General features: G+C 38.8%; 2 protein-coding genes across 2 annotated transcripts in view; one reads left to right on the top strand and one right to left on the bottom strand.

Annotated features, from left to right (window-relative positions):
• The window catches only part of LOC101630606 (IQ domain-containing protein H-like), a 65,461-nt gene extending 62,851 nt beyond the window's left edge, over positions 1-2,610 (bottom strand). Inside the window, exon 1 of the mRNA XM_004687646.1 lies at positions 2,560-2,610. Coding sequence (XP_004687703.1) covers positions 2,560-2,610 — 51 coding nt within the window. The remainder of the gene's footprint in view (positions 1-2,559) is intronic.
• Positions 2,611-2,808: 198 nt separating this feature from the next.
• AAGAB (alpha- and gamma-adaptin binding protein) overlaps positions 2,809-20,666 on the top strand; it is a 48,288-nt gene continuing 30,430 nt past the window's right edge. The window contains exons 1-4 of the mRNA XM_004687644.2: positions 2,809-2,936; positions 18,944-19,134; positions 19,257-19,353; positions 19,683-19,772. Of these exons, the coding sequence (XP_004687701.1) occupies positions 2,864-2,936; positions 18,944-19,134; positions 19,257-19,353; positions 19,683-19,772 (451 nt within the window). The 5' untranslated portion in view covers positions 2,809-2,863. The remainder of the gene's footprint in view (positions 2,937-18,943; positions 19,135-19,256; positions 19,354-19,682; positions 19,773-20,666) is intronic.

Genomic DNA, 20,666 nt, shown 5'->3' on the forward strand with positions numbered 1-20,666 from the left:
CTGCTCCCCACTCTGTCTCTGGTGAAGCCTCTCACCGCCCCTGAACCTCTGGCCTGTACCGCAGCTCTGTATGCACAAATAAATAAATAAATCTTTTAAAAAAAATTAATTTTTCTTTTTTCTTTAGGAACTCTGAGTAAAAGGCACACTAATGTACCCAAAACTAAACAATATTAAAAGGCAAGAGACCAAACCTAGTAATAATAATTACTGAATGCTATACAATATGTATTATCCTATACTTTAATCCTTACAAGAATCCTAAGAGGGAGTTCATATTATTATCTTCATTTTTACTTGAGGGAATGTGACATTTAAAGAAGCTAAGTTACCTGTGCGAGGTAACACAGCTACTTAACTGTTGGTATTCATTAACCAGCATATACATAATATCTATAAATATACAACTATGTATTTGTAAACATACAAAGTTAGATGTGGGTGAAAATTCTGTGGATGAGACAATATTTAAATATCTAGACTAGCAAAATGAGACAAGGGACAATGAGTTATTTATTTACTTATTTATTTATTTAAAGGATTTTATTTATTTATGCATACAGCATAAATTTACTAGGTGTATACTGGGGTATAGGCCAGAGGAGGTGCATGGGAGGTAAAAGGATTCACCAGAACAGAGTGGGGAGCAGAACAGACAGATTGATAAAGTACACTGCTGAAGGGAGCAGTAGGTGAGTCAGGAGAGGTCTGCTGTGCCATGTGGGTCATCTCCAGGACAGGGGATCGAACTCACACTGAAGCAGCTGTGGCTAGCCTGCAGTGCTGTGCTTTAACCTGCTGCACCATCAGGAAAGGCCCAGAAAAACGTGTTTTTTTAAATCAAGATCGATGGCTTGAAAAGATTTAAGAATGTTTTTATTTTCTAAATACAATGGATGATTCTGCTATAACACTCATTTTTAGTCAATTTCTTTTTCATAATGTGAAGATAATAGTAGTACTTATGGGATAGCTTTGTTTTAAGGTTTAAATGAGTTCAAATAGCCATAGTATTTAGAATTGTATATGAGACCTGGTAAATACTATGTAAGCTATGATTATTGTGACTTTTTTCCTTTGAAATGTTATAGTTGATATTTCACAATGTGATCCACAACAGCAATAATAGTAGTTTTCAAACTTGAATGTGCTTCAAGATTATTTGAAAGCCAAATTAGTAGGTTTGGCCTGAGAATTTACATTTCTTACAAATTCCCAGCTGGTGTTCATGATGCCAGTCCTGGAACCCTTGTGAGAACCATTGGTCTAAAGAGTTGCTTAATATATCTGATTGAGATACATACCTAATACCCATATTAGAATGAAGCTACTGACATCTGAAGTAACTACTTTTTTTGTCCTCTCTTTCACACACACATACACACTTGTATGTAAATGGATAGAAACAATTTAATTGCTTAGGATAACAGACAAGGAAGTCTACTTTATAAAACAGAAATCATGTAGCTTTGGGGAAATTGGGTTAATGTAGAATCAAAAGTAGAGCAAATCCAAGCTGTGTGTATTGTAAAAGAGAAGTCAGGTCCAGGAAGGTAAAGTGACTAGCACAAAGTCAGTCACCTGGAAGAATGTCACTACCAGGGTCAGATCTTAGTATCCTGATTCCCATCAAGTGACCTTTCCATTAGCTGTATCACTTATTGGACCCTGTTTGAAGGAAATAAATCACAGTCCCAAGCAGAAGTGAAAATCTGAGGGTAACTATCACAAACTGACTAATACTGGAGAAGTTAAACCTTTTTTGATATATTCCCCCCTCAGACTTGAAAAGGTTATTTTTCTGAATTTTTGAATTTGTCACTTTGCTGTATTAAAAAAAATTAAGTTGATTTGAATTCAAGTTATCTTATATATTTTCTCGTCTGTGATGCCCAAGCAGGGGGCTTATTTTATTTAATTATTTTTTATTGAGATATAACATTGTAGTAGTTTCAGGTGTACAACATTATAATATGACTCAATGTTTGTGTATATTGTGATATGATCACCATATACATTTTTTCTTTTTTTTTTTTTTGGTAAGAGGAACTTTTAAGATCTACTCCTTAATAACGTTCAAATATACAATATTATATTATTAACTTTTCTCTATGCTGCCCATTACCTCCCCAGGACTTATTTTATTTGCAAGGAACTTTTAGAGCCAAGAATTGGGGTGCTGAAAAGCAGTTCACATGTATCATTTTCTCCCCACATCGTTAATCATCTCCCCAACGTGTCTGATTTGTATCGCCCCCAATAGGGGTTCAGACTTTTCAGAACCCAACATTTTAAAAGTTTGCCCTTTTTCCCTCCCCAAAATAAAGGTTCTGAGCTGAGGTGTGCGGTCTGGTCTTGGAATGTTACCAGAAGCAGAACAGTCATGCTTCTGGAGGTGTGTCAGGCTCTGGGTTGAGGTCGGGGTGGGCCGGCGCCGCCCCTCCCGGATGGAGGCAGTTTGGGGTCCCTTCTCAACCTGGGTGAGCGCGAGGGGGATCGGCGCCGCGTTGTCTCGCTTAGAAGTCTTAGCTAGCAGGCCCGGAGAGGCCCATTTCCCACCTGGACTAAGATGGTTCCAATGGGGTCGTAGCTCTCAATCGGCTGTGCCATGGTTAGGCTTGGAGGGCTACCGCCCGCACCAACGCGCAGACACCTTAAGTGAGGGCGCTGTCTCCATGGCAACACCACGCTGTCCGGCCTTTCCTACGCCGGAAGCGGAAGAGGGGGGAGGAGGGAGGAGTCAGGGCCGCGGGTATATATGGACAATGCGCCCTTCCTGAGGCGTCCCCCCCGCACGCGGGTGGCAGTGGCACGTCCCGAGGCGGAAGCAGCGCCCGGGAGGAAGCGGCTACACGGCTCAGCGATGGCTGCTGGTGTTCCCTGCGCACTGGTCACTAGCTGCTCCGCCACCTTCAGCGGAGACCGGCTCGTTCAACGTGAGTAGCGTGGTTCCGCGGCCGGCCTCCAAGTCTCCCGAGTCTCGGAAGCGACAGCGTCAGCAGCTCGTCTGCCTGGTTGGCCTTAGTCCCCGGGCTTTGGCTCCCTGCGGCGGTGGTCCCCACTGGGGCGAAATCCCCAGGCCTTCTGGTGTCTGCTCCCACCTCTGACACGGCTTGATTTTCTGGTGACCTGGTGTTTGTGTTTTTCTTTCCAGCGTTTTCTGCAAAGTGGGACAAACCCTTGCGCCCCCCAGCCCAGGGCTCTTGTGGGAAATTCTTATTGAACAGAAAGGGACTCTGGAAATGGGACTGAGTTGGGGCGAGGCGGGGTGCAGGGGGCGTGATTTTTGTTGCTCGCCCTGCTCCTGAGAGGTGTGTTCTGGGCTACCTTCATGTGTACTGGGTAAGACTTTCAGCATTCTCCCCTCCATTCTTCAGTTACGCGCTGCCCTAGCATTCCTTGGGGACTGAGACTGGTTCTAGACCCTTTGTCTCCGGACCTTAGTGACCTTCAAACTTAAACTGTTAAAAAAAATAAAAACACCATAGGCGGAGAGACCGGTGGAGTCGAGAGAACATAGGGCTGGGCGAGAGGCTCCACTTTCCACTTAGTAACACGCAGTGAAGTTGATTATAATTCAAGACTCCTGATTTAATTGCGTGGCTTAGGGATAAAGCTCTCAGCTGTGTGGCTTGGACTCGCCCTCTGTTCTTACGTTTTCTTAGCATCTAAAATCTGTTTCCATCATATAGTCCAAGATTGTTAAGATTTTGGGTATATTTAACTTTCCAGAAGAATCATGCATTTGGGTTTCTTTGAAAGCCAGTCTCAGAAATATTTGTTAAGTATTCTGAAGACTGTAGTATTGTGTGCTTTAGAGATCAGAATTGGCAGGTGTGGTCACTTTCATGGAACTGATTACTTCTGGTTAGTGAATAGAACATGGCACTTTAAAAGAGTTAGCAATCACTGAGGGTAAATTAACTTCAAGTAATCCACTTCTCTATATAATATACCTCTTCGATAACTCTTTAAAAGCCAACTTTTATGTTGCTTTAAGTTAGATTACATTTCCTTGTGATTATAATGATGTTATATAAACAGCTAAGTGAAGCAATGAATTTAAGTACAGAAAAGTGAACTATAAAAGAGGGCTTTAGGCCCTCCTTGGTGGCGCAGGGGGTTAAAGCACTGCACTAAGAAGCTAAAGCCAAATTTGATCCCCGCTTCAAAGGTGACCCACAGACCTCTCCCGACCCGCCCACTGCTCCCCTCAGCAGTGCACTTCATCATTCTGCCTGTTCTGCCCACCCCCCCTCTGGTGAGTCCTCTCACTGCTCCTGTGTGTCTGGCCTGTACCCCAGTTCTGTATGCACAAATAAATCTTTAAAAAAAAAAAAAAGAGGGCTTTATCATTTCTTCCCAGGTTAATGAGTAGGATAACTGTCGAGAACATTAGAATGAAGTATTTGTTGAACATTCACTGTTTTATCGTAACCTTTAAACATTGAATTAATTAGGAATTGAGTCTAATTTTGGGATAAGATGGAGACTACTATAATAATGTTAGTTTTGCTCTAACTCAAAGCCACGCACTTAAAACAGGGGTTTTGACTAATAATCAACTTCACAGCATGGAACTTAGGTGGAAAGTTGAGTCTCTATGAGCTCTCTATTCCACTGGTCTCTCCACCTGTGGTTTTTTAAAAGTTGTTTAAGTTTGAAGGGCACTATGAAGTTCCAGAGGCAAAGGGACTAGACTCACCAATAGTCCCCAATGAAGGCTGGAGGAGAGCTGAGGCATGAGGAGGAAGCTCAGGCAGTGAATGAAGAGTGGAGGGGATTGATTTTGGAACTGAGCTATTTTGGGCAGGTCTGGTTTCATTTCATAAGGAAGAGGAACCTTTACGGTTTTTCCAATTTCTCATTCCTTCCACATTTGATCTATTTTACTGATTTTAACCATCAAGTTGACAATCTTTTCATAGCCAAATAACCAAGTTTGTTATAAAAACAGGAAATAAAAATCATTAGATCTCTACTATGGGTGAAGTGCATACATCAACTTTGCGAGAAACTTTGTTTCATTATGTCACCAAGTACCTTGTTTGTGCATTATTTTGGGTTGTTGGGATTAAAACAGTTTTGTAGACTTGACAAATAGACCTTTAAAAAGTAGTGAAGTCTCTAGGAATTTGATAGACTTGTGCTAGGATGTGTGGTGTGCTGGCAGGTGTCGGTGTAGGCCAGATCTTTCTATCTTGTGTATTTATGTGTGCATTTTACTCTTTTCTTGAAAGTTTATTCTGATACTAAGCTGAGTGCTAGCCTGGTAGTTACTGTACCTAAAGTGATGTCTTAAGATACTGTTTCTGCCCTTATAAGGGATGTAGTGAAAGTGTTTGCTCTGTAAAAATAATAAAATGTAGGTATTATATCTGTTTTAACATCTTGCTCTATTTTTCTAAAAGGAAATTTAGGTAGAAGAGTTACTGGAGATTGACATCAAGTATGTCATGCCAAATCAACAACTATTAATATAAGCTATTAGGATTTTACAGTTGAATATTTGGGGCAATTTTTTTTTAGTGAAATGTGGACATTTGGAGATCTTATAATTACAACTACTACTTATTATATGTGTATCAGTTGTCTTCCCAAACATGTTTTCACATAATTTGTTTTTTGTGTTCCTATGAAGTCATAAAGTCAGGGTCTCCCTTTTATAAGTGAAAAAACAATTTCTTGGGAGCACTAGGTAACTTGTCCAAAATGCTGAGTAATGCTAGAGCATATATTCACATTCAGGATTTTTTTTTTTTTAAAGATTTATTCATACAGAACTGGGGTACAGGCCAGAGATGCGGAGGGTGAGAGGATTCACCAGGGACATAGTGGGGAGCAGAACAGGCAGATCTACGAAGTACACTGCTGAGGGGAGCAGCGGGTGGGTCAGGAGAGGTCTGCCGCGCCATGTGGTCACCTCCGGGGCAGGTGGGGATTGAACTCATGCGTAAGTGGCTTAGGCTTCTTAGTGCTGTGCTTTAACCTGCTGCACCACCAGGGAGGGCCCACATTCAGGATTTTTATGCCTAGAATTTGTGGATTAAATATCTTTGAAGTCATTAGCAGTCACAACTATTTAAGCATTGGTGTAAGAAATGATAGGGAAGATTAACCCCTAAAAGATTTAGATAGGCTCATATTTCCACTTAATATGGCTGAAATTTTTTTTTAAGATTTTTTTTTTATCTATGCATACAAGAACTGGGTTACAGGCCAGAGGTGTGGGGGATGAGAGTGGGGAGCAGAACAGGTGGATATACTGAAATACACTGCTGAGGAGAGCAGCAGGTGGGCCAGGAGAGGTCTGCCCAGTGTCTTATGGGTCATCTCCCTTGCTGGGAATCAACTGGTGCTGCAGTGGGTGCGGATAGCTTCAGAGTGCTGCACTTTAACCCGCTGCGCCACCAGAGAGGGCCTGCAGGTGGCTGAAATCTTAACACTGAATAAAAAAAAAATCTTTGCCTAGTGGAACTATATTTAAAAGGAGTGTTATGCATGTTTGATAAGCATGAGCAGTGTCTGAATTTTTGTTTTCTCAATTGAGTGACATGAATTTGTCACTCCTATGTGGGATTAGCATTAAAAAAGAAATCTGGTTGTTCCAGATCACCTCTATAATCCCTTCTAGATGTGAAATTCTATGTTGCTGTGTTTGTTGTACTTAATTAAGTTATATAATGCTTCTTAACCCTAGCATTCCCTTTTTTCTTCTTCAATTGAGATAACATTAGTTTACAACATTGCATGCATTTTAGGTTGCTTCCTCTTCTCAGCATCTGTATGTCACACCTCACCCAGCACCAAATATCCAGTCACCATCTACCCACCAGCCAGCCAGTCACCCCCCTCTACCTGTTCTAGCCTCTCTTCTTATAACCATCATTCTGTCAGTTGAAGGGTTTTGTTCTGTTTGCTTTGTTCCTTTATGATACCCAAATGTGTGAAATCATAGAATATTTGTCTTTTTCTTTCTTATCTCATTGCGCATAGTCTTGTGATTCATCTATGTACTTGAAGGTGGCAAGATTTCTTTTTAAAAGATTTTTAAGGCGGCCCTTCCTGGTGGCGCAGCGGGTTAAAGCACTGCACTAAGAAGCTTGAGCCACTTCTGCATGAGTTCGATCCCCGCCTGCCCTGGAGGAGCTCCACATGGCGCAGCAGACCTCTCCTGACCCTCCCGCTGCTCCCCTCAGCAGTGTACTTCATCGATCTGCCTGTTCTGCTCCCCACTCTGTCTCTGGTGAAGCCTCTCACCCTCTGCATCTCTGGCCTGTACCCCAGTTCTATATGAGTAAATAAATCTTTAAAAAAAAAAAAAAAGAATTTTAAATGACTGAAGAATAGTAGTCCGTTGTGTATGTAAACCATTTCTTAAATTAATCACTGGGTACTTTGGTTGTTTTCATATCTTGACTATTGACTAGTGCTGCAGTGAACATAGGGATGCAACTCTCTTTTTGAATTAGTATTTTCATAGTCTTTGGGTAAATACCCAAAAGTAGGGTTGCTAGGTCATATATTTTTTTTAAAGATTTATTTATTTGTGCATACAGAACTGGGTTACAGGACAGAGGTGTAGGGGCAGGGAGAGGATTCACCAGAGACAGTGTGGAGCAGAACAGGCAGACTGATTCTGGGCCATGTGGATCACCTCCAGGGCAGAGATCGAACTCATGCTGAAGTGGCTTTAGCTTCTTAGTGCTGTTAACACTGTACCACCAGGGAGGGCCCTACATCATATTTTTAATTTTCTGGGAAACCTTCATGCTGTTTTCTGTGTGACTGTAGCAGTATACATTCTCACCATTGGTGCATAAGTATTCCTTTACCTCCATATCTTCATCAACATTTATTGTTTGTTCACTTTTTGCTAATAACTGGTGAGGTGAAATCTCACTGTGGTTTGATTTGCAGTTTCCTAATGATAAACTACGTGGAACATCTTTTCATATGTTAGTTGGCCATCTGTATGTCTTTTCTGAAATGTCTACCCATTTTTAAATCAGGTTATATGTTATTTTAGTGTTGAATTGTGTATGTATTTTGGACATTAACCTCTTGTCAGATATATGGTATGTAAGTATCTTCTCCACTTAGCAGTCTGCCTCTTTATTTTAATGATGGTTTCTTTTGTTGTGCAAAAGTGTCTTAGTTTGACGTGGTCCCATTTACTTACATTCGCTTTTCTTTGCTTTTGGAGGTATATCCACAACATCATCACCAAGGCAATGTCAGAGAGCTATGCTTTTGTCTATGTATTTTATAGTTCAGAACTTAAATTCCACTTTTACTTTTAGTATATGGTGTAAGGTAATTTTCTAGTATCATACTTTTGCTTATAACTGTTCAGTTTTTCCAAGACCATTTACTGAAGAGACTTTCATTTCTCCATTGTATGCTTTTGGCTCCTTTGTTTAAATTAGTCATCCATATATATGTGAGTTTCTTTCTTGGCTCATAATTTCATTCTATTGATCATTGAGCCTGTTTTTTTATGTTAGAACCATACTGTTTTGATTACTGTAGCTTTGTAGTAAGTTGACACCAGGGAGCATGATGCCCCCCCTTCTTCTTTTTCCTTAGAATTGTTTTAGCTCTTCGTTAACATTAACCTTGTAAAATCTTGTATGTTTATGTCTTCATAAATGAAGAATCAGACCCCAATGTAAAGTTGAATAGACATCCTACTTGTGGCATACAGAATTTGATTCTTTGTATCAGAAATTCAGATGTATTTACCATTGGAAACAATCCTCTGGTGCCCAGGCTTCTTAAACTGAGGAACCAGATAACTCAATTATCTGATAAACTAGATTTGGGGATTTTTACACAAGCAAAACCAGTTATCCATCTGTGACATCACTTCTTTAGGAACCATTCATTCTTCTGCAAGACTGGGGGTTTTGTTTCTAGGTCTATCCCTATACTTACAAAGGGACTGTATAGTGGTTTACTAAGGTGCACATTCTTGTTTTAAAGATAGGGACGATTGTAGAGTTCAACCAACATTGTTTAACAATAGAATAGCAATAAGAGCTTGTGTCTTCTAATTTGCTTTTTTTCTGTATTTGTATGAGGTAGAATATTTCTGAGTAGAGCATTTTGACTTCAGGAATTTTGCTTTTGCAAAATTGTTTATTTTGTTGTGGTAGGAGGAGCCTTTAATTGGATTGTATGTTCTAAGTCTTCATTATCTTCAAAGAAAAAGTGGAGCAGCTAGGTCTACCAGAAGGGCGTAGTGTTGGCATCACAGAGTAATTTCAGTAGGTGGTCAAATTTTTAAAGCAATGATTTCAGCCAGTATTGAGCGAGGTATTTATACTATGTTTTAGCTCTGATACGTAATATAGTTAAATTTCAATTGCCATTAAAATAGCTTCCATAACTTTTTTAGCATTTTATTGGGGGTGTGATTTAAATACCATAAAATCTACCTGTTTTAAATGTAGAGTATTTCCATCATCCTAGAAGGAAACCTATTTGCAGTCACTCCCTATTCACATTGCCAGCTCTGTGCAACCATTAGATACTTTCTGTCTTTTTATCAGAGAAATCATAGGTCTCTTTTACTTAGCTTAATGTTTCTGAGATTCATCTGTGTTAAAGCCATACTTCATATGGATACGGTATGTATATACCATATTTTGTTTACCCACTCATTAGATGTATATTTGGGTTTCCAGTTTTTGGCTATTATGAATAATGTTATAATGAATATTTTAAAAACAATTGTACTCTTTTATTAAACTCCTAACCTTTTGCTTTGTGGCTACACCACTTTACATTTCCACCATGTTTTGACCACATTTTTTGTTATCTGTATTTTTTTGTTATAGCTATTTTTGGTGTGAGAAATAGTATCTCACTATGGTTTTGTTTTCCATTTCCCTAATAACTAATGCTCTTTTTATGAACATATAGCTCATTCTTTTATCTTCTTAAATATCATTTATTGGTTTGTCTCTACAAAATACATTAGTTTTTCATCATTTTTCAGTATTTGACTTCATATGAAAAAAAAATTTTTTAAATCGTTGCAACTTTATTTTTTCCAAAAACTTATTTATTTATGCATACATTGCTGGGATACAGGCCAGAGGTGGTGAAAGGATTCACCAGAGACAGAGTGGGGAGCAGAACAAGCTGACTGATGAAGTACACTGCCTAGTGGAGCAGCAGGCGGGTCAGGAGAGGACTGTGGCACCATGTGGATCATCTCCAGGGTGGGGATCAAACTCATGCTGAAGTGGTTTTAACTTCTTAGCGCTGTGCTTTAAACTGCTGCACTACCAGGGAGGGCCAGAAAATGTTCTAACACTTTATGTTCCTCCTGCCAGAGAAATACAGTAAGAAATTTGCTTTAAAAGAAGAAAGCTGGGCCCTTCTTGGTGGCGCAGCGGGTTAAAGCACTGCACTGAGAAGCTAAAGCCACTTCCTCATTAGTTTGATCCCCGTCTGCCCCGGAGGTGACCACATGGCGTGGCAGACCTCTCCTGACTTGCCCTCTGCTCCCCTCAGCAGTGTACTTCGTTGATCTGCCTGTTCTGCTCCTCACTCTGTCCCTGGTGAATCCCTCTCACCCTCCACATCTCTGGCCTGTACCCTAGTTCTGTATGAATAAATAAATCTTTAAAAAAAAAAAAAGAAAAAAGCTATGAAAAAAACTATGAAAAAGTGTTGTGGTTTCCTCTCCCCCCCCCCCCCAATATGTACCTCAGTGTTAACAGTTTATTAACCAGTAAGACTGAGGTTTAAGTGACCTTCCACCTAAGGAAGCGGAACCTGTTCTCTGCATCCTAAAGTATGTACAGCTGATACCACCGATTTAGAAATCATTTGATAGTGACATACTCTATTATTAACTGAAATAAATACAGCTTGCCTTTATTTTAGCATTTTATTCAGAAAGATACTTAAGCCTGAGGGCCCCCAATAATTTGGAATTTTGAACTAGGTAACCACCCTAAAAACACTACTAACAGAAGTGTTGCATTGCTTACAGATTTCCAGAGTTGCCGTTGGAGCCTCAGTGTCTTTGGACAACACTGAATCAGTTACTGTTTGCACAGTTTTGCTCTTCAGGCAGTCCTCTGCCGTTGTTCGGCTTGGAATGAGGCCAGACTCCAGCTGGAAAGTGCATGATGCACCCGAAATCACCAGCTCTTAACTTGCTGTTGTTTCCTTTATTGAAAGATTGTACTGAGCCAGGATTTACCCTGATGAATAACATGAACGCTTTTATTGTGCAGTTCTTCAGGCTTCTTTTTTGAAGTCAGCCTCTTTAGCTTCATCATGTCCTGAAGGAGTCCAGGGGTGTTCAATTTTAGGTTGGTTAGACAGATGAGCATTTCATATCTTAAGACTGTCAACTACTTCACTTTTTAAAAGATTTATTTATTCATACAGAACTGGGGTACAGGCCAGAGATGCAGAGGGTGAGAGGATTCACCAGAGACAGAGTGGGGTACAGAACAGGCAGATCTACGAAGTACACTGCTGAGGGGAGCAGCGGGCGGGTCAAGAGAGGTCTGCCACGCCATGTGGATCTCCTCCGGGGCAGGCGGGGATCGAACTCATGAGCAAGTGGCTTAAGCTTCTTTGTGCTGTGCTTTAACCCGCTGCGCCACCAGGGAGGGCCAACTACTTCACTTTTAAAGAAGCTGAACATCTTTTTCATACAGTGCTGCAGTTTCTGGGTTTAGGGGATTTGCTCTTTCGGTCTTGTAGAGTGCTCTCCTTACTTACATTAATATTTGAGAAAAGTGATTATGGGTCTGTAAATGTGCTCTTTGCATCGAGTTCCCCGGAGGTAGGATGATCTAGTGGATGGAGAGTGGAAATATCAAACACCAAGCGTGGTCACCATCTGGGATGTAAATCTAAACTTAAGTACATCATGTTGGTAAAGTCCATGCCACATGAATATTGCTCCAAACCACAATGCAGAACAATAAGTGGCTGCACATAGATACCTAGTAACTCCTACTAACAAAATAAATCAGCAAGAAGGTGGTATGCCAGGTAGAAAGGGCTGTAAGAAGCATGTATGCCATTTCTTGGCTGTGGTGCTGGAACACATGTAGCTTAGTTGTGGGCAAAGCATTTTTGGGGCTAGACGGTAGCTATTTCTTTGAAGTTGCATGTGGAGGACTGGTTTTGCTGTCCCCTGTTAATATCTTCTGTTTACCATCAGATTATTTGTGCACAGAGCTTGTAGACCTGCTTCAGAAATTTTTCATAACTTGAACTCCAAAGAAATGCAGTGGTCTGTGTTATCACACTCTGGTATTTACTTTACCTTGATGCCTTCAATGCAGTGCTCCTGGCTGTTAAGCACTCTCATGGCCAGCCTGCCAGTCTTTTATCATCCTAGGTAAAATGTCTGTTAGAATCTTTTATGCATTTTTAATTTTTTTTGTCTTGTTATTCATGGGCTGTAAGAGTATACTAGATACAAGTCACTCATCACCTATGTATTATGAATATTTTCTCCCACTCTGTGGATTTGTTTTAGATTTAATGATGGTATCTTTGAAATATGAAAATTTAAATTTTGATAAAGTACAACTTATCATCCTTCCTCACCTCCCCCCACCACCATCATCACCCATGATTCTTTGTGTATTGCTCAATCTTGATTTTACCCTTCTTGTGGAATGTTTGGATACTGGGATTGGGGATCTGTCAGCTTTATATTTTTCAATAGACTGAGCTTATTTTCAGTATTGAAATACAGAGGTTACAAAGTTAATGCTCTTCATTAAACATACTCTGTTTTGAAAAATTCATCTCAGAGTCATTACTTCCTTTTAGAGTAAGTTAGCATCTGTTGCAGACTGTTGTCATCCTAAGTAGACATTGACTTTTTCTGTGAGCTTTTATTACTTGATGCTGATTTGTTTATGAAAAATTGCCATCTGAATATAAAAATGATTCTCATCTTGTAACTGTTCTGTTTCAGCTTGCATATCCTTTCTTCCAGGAAAATCTCCATTCATAAATTATTCTCAGAGCATCTAAGAGTAATTGCCAGATAACTTTTATGGTTAAAATCATTAAAGAAGACACTTGGGATAGATTTTATTAGAGATAGATTTTATTGGATATAAAGGAAAGGCACTTTTATCTGCGATGGGAGCTTTTGATGCCTGGCAGTAAAGACTAGTTTCAGCTTTTTGAGAAAGAACGGGCCAGCTTTGCATTCCAACATGTTCAGTTCCACATGTTCCTTTGCTTGAGATCAGGATGCTTCAGCCTTAGCCTTGTTCACATTCTGGGCCAGGTTGTTTTGTGGGATTGTCTCGTGCATTGTAGGGTGTGCACTAGTCTTGGTCTCTCTCATAGATGCCAGCAGTATATCCTACTTGTGACACCAGAAAGGTCTCCAGATGTTACTCTCTGCCCCCCACTCTCCCTCTGTAAAGAACCAGTACTTTACATGTACATCTAGAACTATGATTTTAGTTACTATGCAGAGTAAAGTAGTTCAAAGAAGCCCTCTTTCCCAAACATGGCTAGGACTTCTCCATCATCTACATCAGAGGGATTGATGGTGTTCTCGCATTTAGCCCATAAGCTTAGAGGGTAATGGTTGCTCATTGACTTTTATAAACACTTATTCTCTCTCACCTTTCACCAGCTTCTTTGTCTTCTCATGTGCATGTTTGTCCTCTGTGATTTGTGAGATCTTCTGAGGTGAAACGGAGATTATGTGACACCTGCCCCTTGCTACAATTATTTTAAGATGAAGCCGTGGAGACCAATTCCATTTAGCTAAAATAAACTTGAGAAAAAGGAGGAGGACGAGTAGGATTTTCTCCACTCTGACTTTTAAAACTTCTCCTCTGTTATATAAAAAGCCCCAAAGCACATGGAATTGTGAATTTAGAGTGTGAGCAGAGAGAAGTATGTGAGGAAAGGTAGCTGTGTTACAAGCAAATCTGAACTACAGTGCTATCGTTAAAGCAGTGGTGCGTTGCTTCAGCTTGATCTAGTTATTCTGCAATTTTATACTGCTTCAGTGATTGGTCTCTCATACAGACTGAAACAGATATTGCATAGACATGTACCAGGAGGCTCCAGTGTGATGATTCAAATTCTCACAGATACAAATGTCCTAATGTTTGTCTATGTGATGTCCCAATTCTAAACTTAACACAGTTTTAACTTAAATGCCACATGGCATCAGAGCAGTATGAGCGACGGCTAAAACTTAGGGAATAATTCAGTTAATAATGCCACAGAGTATTTGTTAGCAGCACCTACCTTGTATGACATTTTTGTGAAATTACAGCTGGTTGTAACAATAACTGTTGTAATTTCTAAAGGTTTGTCTTTGACTTACTTACTTATTAAGGAAAAATTTTTCATACTCCCCTGCCCCCCCCATCATTGTTTACTCAATTCTTTTCTTTTATAATGGCTACTTTCCCTTTCAATTGATGTACTGTGCTGCAGCCTATAATTTTCCTAATTTCTTTTCTTCTGTCTCATTCTGTGCCTGAACAATGAAAAAGAAACACTTGAGAAAGCATGTTTTGGCAAGGGAGGAGCCACAACAGCTTAAAGGAGATGTTTATTTCTTAGTTGTAATGTTTCTTACTAATTCATTGTCTCTAACAACCATCCTCTTACCGTCATAATCACAAAACTTGAGCTGGGAAGAGCATGGACTTTCAAGAAGGGCCCACTCTGTGCCCAGCACCGCCTATATGTTCTTATATGCTGCATCCTTTAATCTTCAAGAAGCCACTTGATTGTGTTTTTGTCCCCTGTGCAGATGAGGAAGTGAGATGCAGGGGTGAATTGACTGTTCTTACAGCACCAACGTTCAAATGCAGGTGTCTCTGACCAGGTCTCTGCTCTTTTTGTCTGGTGGTTATTACTGCCACCTCAAATGAGAGGGAGAAGAACCATGCGTCTCCAGGAAAGTGAATTTGCTTGAAATACTTGCATGAAAATATTTGCATGAAAGACATTTGCTTCTGGGGTGAGAGGTTATGATGCCTGGCTGTAAGGTCAGTTTCAGTTCTATGAGAGACTAAAACTATAACTGTATTCTCAGAGTGCCGATTTCTAGAAGGATCATCGTGATTTGAGGTGGCAGCTGTTAACTTACTTAAGACAATATGATTTAACCACTAGACAAACTTTTTACCACAAAGAATGTCATGGTTAGTTAAGCATACATTATTACACTGATATTAAAATAGTCTCGAATTATACCTCTGAAAGGGATCTGACTAGTTCAACAATATCAGTGCACTTAGTTTAGAATGTACTTATTTTGTCTTTTTTGACTGGAGTAGATAGTTGAAGGGGTAATAGGTGTAAGGTTAGAGAGAGAGATTGTGTGTGTAAATAATCAAGAAAATGTGACTTTGTGGTGCTTTGGGAATTTACCTTAGAACTTCAGTTTGCTTCCTAAATTGTGCTCGAGAGTATCACCTCTTAGTAATTCTGAACTATAGACTGCTAGCCGCCACCTTTCATTTGATTGCTTAACGAATTTATGCTTTCTCTAGGGGCAAGAGAAAGGAATTAGAGTAGACAAGGAGTGATACAATAGAGTAGACAAGGAGTGATACAAAGCAGGGCTAGAAGAAGAGAGTTTGGGATTAGTGAACTGAAAATCTTCCTCAGCATACAACTTTTTAAAATCAGCTGAATCTTTTCAATAACTTGTCATGTGGGACTGTAGAGGAAATAAGTTCAAGAAGTGAGAGTACATAGGAGTTACTGGAACATTGATGGCTATGTAAACAGCTTCTCAAATAGGGAAAGGTACTGGAAACTGGGGGAAAGGTTTATACTTGCTGCTGGAACTGGGTTGACATATAACTTGTCATATGTAGACACTCCAGATTATTTTAAGTTGTGAAACCAAGTTTGTGGTAATGGAATCAGCTAGCATGCATCTCTTTAAAAATGATGTATTACAGCTCCACCAGGTGGCTGCCAACAGTGTGGATGAGACAGGCTGACATTCTCCAGGAGAAGGGGAAGCTGTTCTTGATTTTACTTTATCATTTTGAGTACATCAGAATTCATTTTAGTGAAGGGCAAAGAAGGGAGACTATTGGCAGGTTTTTCTAGAAAGTTTGGTAAAAAAACAAAACTCCACGGGATCACTGTGACTGACTCACTTTTGACACATAAATACCATAACCTGTAGACTGTTTCCTGGTGGGTTAATTTTGCTGTGGGCACAAATTTTGGTTCCCTTTTTCTGTTATTTTTGTTGTTCCTGAAAGGGCAGAAGATACTTGTGATGGCTAAACACTTGAGTGAGCTAACTTAGACGCTAAGTACCTTAATGTGTAATACATTGCAGTATTGTAGGAAAGAATGCTGATGATCTACATTCTGTTTCAGGCTCTGCTCTTGGTAGGCAAGTGGTATCTTTTGACTGGCCCTCAATTTTCCCAACAATGAAATAAGGGAATTATTGTGACCTCCATAAACTCCTAGCCATATGCACAGTTGAGTGATTTTTCTTTTTAATTTGGAAAAGAGTAAACTGTTAAGCATTTGAAACAAAATAGAAAAGATGAAGAAGAAAAGCTTTATTTAGTGTAGCCAGTTTTAAAAGTTAAGTTCTACATTATAATGCTGGCTGGAAAGAACTAGTTTGAAGTCATGTTTACCATTTTCTCCCTAGTTGCACAGATGTGATAATAGGGGGTCAGACTGAAAGTATCTGGTTAGATATTTTAAAGTTAAAAGAAAAACCAAACCTGAGAAATAAATTGAGCCATCAAATTCTTTTAGGCAACACAAATTTTTTTTTTTAAAAAAACATCCAGCTGCAGTGCATTGGAAGGTGAAATTCATTTTCCTACTACTGCTCTGTTCTCACCTAGGTTTAGGAAAAAGGAAGAAATAGATTCTCGATTTCTTCTCAAGTGTGTATTAAGGAAATAAGTATTTAAATCATTGAACATGAAAGGATAAAATTGAAATTTTAAGAATGACGGTAACATGCACAGCTATTTCTCTTGTATTTTTAGCATGGATAAATAAAGTGAACCAATCGTAATGAATCTCAGTATCCTGAATTATATGGAGGATCAGTATATGGCATTTTAAGTTGATTTTATTTCTTCAGGTTAGTTGAAGACACTGATTTGAAAAAGCATAACCCAAATTTCATTTCAATTTTTAATCCAATAACCAGTTAGGAAATAGGAAGAACTGTAACAATGGTGGAAGTATCCTGCGCTTCCTGTACTTCATCCTTACCACATGGATTCATTATTTTTCTCTTTAAGCATCATTTGAGTACATCAAACTTCATTTTAGTGAATGAATTATAAAAATGATAGTTGTCTGTTTTCAAAAATCACCCATAATGGAGTCTGAATCTATTCAGTGACTCCTCATTCCCTTTAAAAGTCAGCGTTTGCCTTTCTGCTCTGCTCTTTGGTTTAGTTCTGTCTTCCACGTGTCCTCGTGTACATGACTCAGTTGTGTGTTGACTGTGCAGTATTCAGCTTTTCCAAGCAGCCACATACTGCTGTTTGGAAGGTTCCAATGCTTTTGAATGCTAATAGAGGCTTTGATGTAGTTGTGAGGTTTTTTTCCCCTCTGAGACATTTACGTGAAAATATTTGATTTTAATAACTTATCCATTCTTCTGATTATTTCCTACTCAGGATTTGTTGTAATGCTCCATGAGGGATATTGCAGCTAGTTTCTGTGGCACTTGATACTTATTAAGATATTATTACTTTAGCTAGAAATTAAGCAGAAAGAATTCATTTCTTAAAGAGACAAGGTAAATTCGGATTTTTAGGTGTGACACAGATCTTCTGTGAATTAAAAGGAACAATTCTGGTTTTGGTAAAGATTCTTTTACAGTTAGCTTTATAGTGTTAATGTCAAAGGTAAAGTCTTAAATTTACAGAAGTCTTCTTCTTAAATAACCATATGATAAAAGTTTATAAACAAAAAGAGTACAAGCGAACTTTTTATATGGTAAATTATCTTTTGTACTGAATTATTTCCCATCTTTTTGTTTAGTAATAAGTATGGCAGTACTCCAAATACATAATCTTATCTCAAGAATATAAAATTAACTTCTGACTTTCTGTGTCCAGCTAATTATGTTTAAGGAATATTTAGTACAGATTTGTGGCTATTTTGCTGTATATTATAGTAACTGGTTGATGGCCGGTGATTTTACTTCTGTAAGCTCATTTTCCATATTTATAAAATGGAGGTTGAGGGCATGACATGAAAGATGAGTGAGTGGGTTAGAAAAATTTCTAATGTTTCTAATTAATTGTATGACATGGAAGCTTCTAGTTCATCATTCAAGTAATACTTGTGTTGCATGTCGGTTTTGGAAATCTAAATCATATAATTAGCTTAGTTATTCTGTATTTAAAATTTACCAGAAGTGCCTTTCTCTACGAAATGGAATTGGGGTTATTCATCAGTATCCTTTCTTTTGTTTCATGAATTGAATTAATAATGTAAGCTTTCCCCCCAAAGCATATGTGTGGCTCCTCTATTCCATTAATGGTTTAGCCTTAGTGCTCTCTTCCTGTTAGCTTGCAGTGAATACAAAATGTTAAAGATTCTTCAACTTTTTATAATCTTTCACATGAAGTATGTAAGATTTACAAGAAATGAAATGGTCATTTTCTCTTTTACTTGCCCTTTTCTGGGTATTTGATTAGGTGACAATTTTATTCTTTACTATTACCTAGTTCAGCCACAAATATTTTTTATGTTCTGAAAGAAGCCAGTTATTTAAACTATGTCACCATTACTTTCATAATCAAGGGCTCAAAGAACAAACTTAGTAAACGTGAGGCTCTTTGAAATCCTTGCATAAGGAGAAGCTCTCAAAGTACCCTATTGATATATCCTGGAAAAATTGACCAGTGTATATTGGATTTGCTTTTTTGGTAATGCTGTGTCATTTATTTAGATATCCTTGGAACAGAAGATCTTATTGTGGAAGCAACTGCCAGTGATGCCGTGAGATATTATCCCTGGACCATTGATAATAAATACTACTCGGCAGATATCAATCTATGTGTGGTACCAAACAAATACCTCGTCACTGCAGAGATTGCAGAATCCGTCCAAGCATTTGTGGTTTATTTTGACAGCACACAAGTAAGGTTTATTTTTCATGGAGACTTAAGTAAGAAGTTATCTTGTGTACCTCCCTGCCCCTACCCCCAGTGTTTTCTCTAATGTCTCTTTCTAACTTTTCTTTTTTATTTCCTCCCCTCTAGAAATCTGGCCTTGATAGTGTCTCCTCTTGGCTTCCACTAGCAGAAGCATGGTTACCTGAGGTGATGATCTTGGTCTGTGACCGAGTGTCTGAAAGTGGTAAGGCATCCCAATGCGGCAGTAGTTGGTAAATACATTTGCAATCCTTGGTGAAAGGTTTGTTTCCTTACCTTAGAAGGATCCCTCTCATGTGACTTTGTTACCTTACAAGTTATGTGCAGCTCTTGAATTATTTGCTTTCATTTTTTTGTCTTTGTTTTTAAGAATGGACACTTAAATGTGAGAAATCATTCTTTTTATCCTACTTTATAAGTTGGGTGCATTTAGAATAATGCTGACATTAAGGGTAACACTGAGATTTGTGAGAAGTATTATAGCAATATTCATTTTATTTTTACTTTTAAAGTTTCTTTTGCAATTTATTTTAGGTGTTAACCGACAAAAAGCTCAAGAATGGTGTATCAAACATGGCTTTGAATTAGTAGAACTTAGCCCAGAAGAGTTGCCTGAGGAGGATGGTAAGTATTTATGTGTCAGGAGGAAACATGGTGCTTGGATTCAGATGTGAAAGATTATATTATTCAAGAAGAAGAATCAAAGCATTTTCCTCCCAGTTTGAAAAGATCTGTGCAAAATCTATTGATGTAGTTTATTTTATTAAATAATCCATGTACTTGGTTTCACCAGTATTTTAGAACTTTTAGAATGATGTTTTTCTTTTGGATAAAGGTAGATTTCTACCTTAAACCTTAGTTATTAACCCCACACTTTGATTATTACTCCAAAGGAGGAGGGTTTGACTTAATATGAATAAATTGTGGGGTTTTTTTCCCCTAGTAACTTAGGATCAGGAACCCTAGCTTGTGTGTCAGCCCTGTCTTTTGGACATTTTAAACCAAAAATCAACCCAAAATGCCCTCCTCAATGCTAACTCTCATTGAGTTGCATTCTGCTACATTATGTACCTTCTGTTTTTCCCCTTTCCCGTTGTCTTCTCGTTTTTGTCCTTCTGAATTTACCTTGGCTACTTGAGGAGGGATCAACCAAGATAAGATTGTATTTGACTTACCAAAGACTTACAGTCTGGTACAAGATAAAAACAATCTACAAATAATTTGAAATACCAAGCTGAATGTCACAGTGTTATAAAAAGGCACTGTGGTACTCAGAGATGGGAGAGATTATTTCTCTTCAAAAGTTCTCAGAATGCATTAGTACCATGGGGTCAGCAGTACCATGGGGAAGAAATGGAAAAGGTATTGGACTTGTAGCTAGAAGATTGGGTGGGAGGTGGCATTGAGAAGATGCCAGTTATTCTAAAAGATGAACTAAGTGGCAATAGTGAACTTGAATTAAAGTAGATAGATAGGATATAAGTTGTCATTACTGCAAATCTCTACAATTTTAGGGAT

This window comes from Condylura cristata, unplaced genomic scaffold (genome assembly GCF_000260355.1).
Source record: "Condylura cristata isolate star-nosed mole 26May11 unplaced genomic scaffold, ConCri1.0 scaffold00023, whole genome shotgun sequence".
Lineage (NCBI taxonomy): Eukaryota > Metazoa > Chordata > Mammalia > Eulipotyphla > Talpidae > Condylura > Condylura cristata.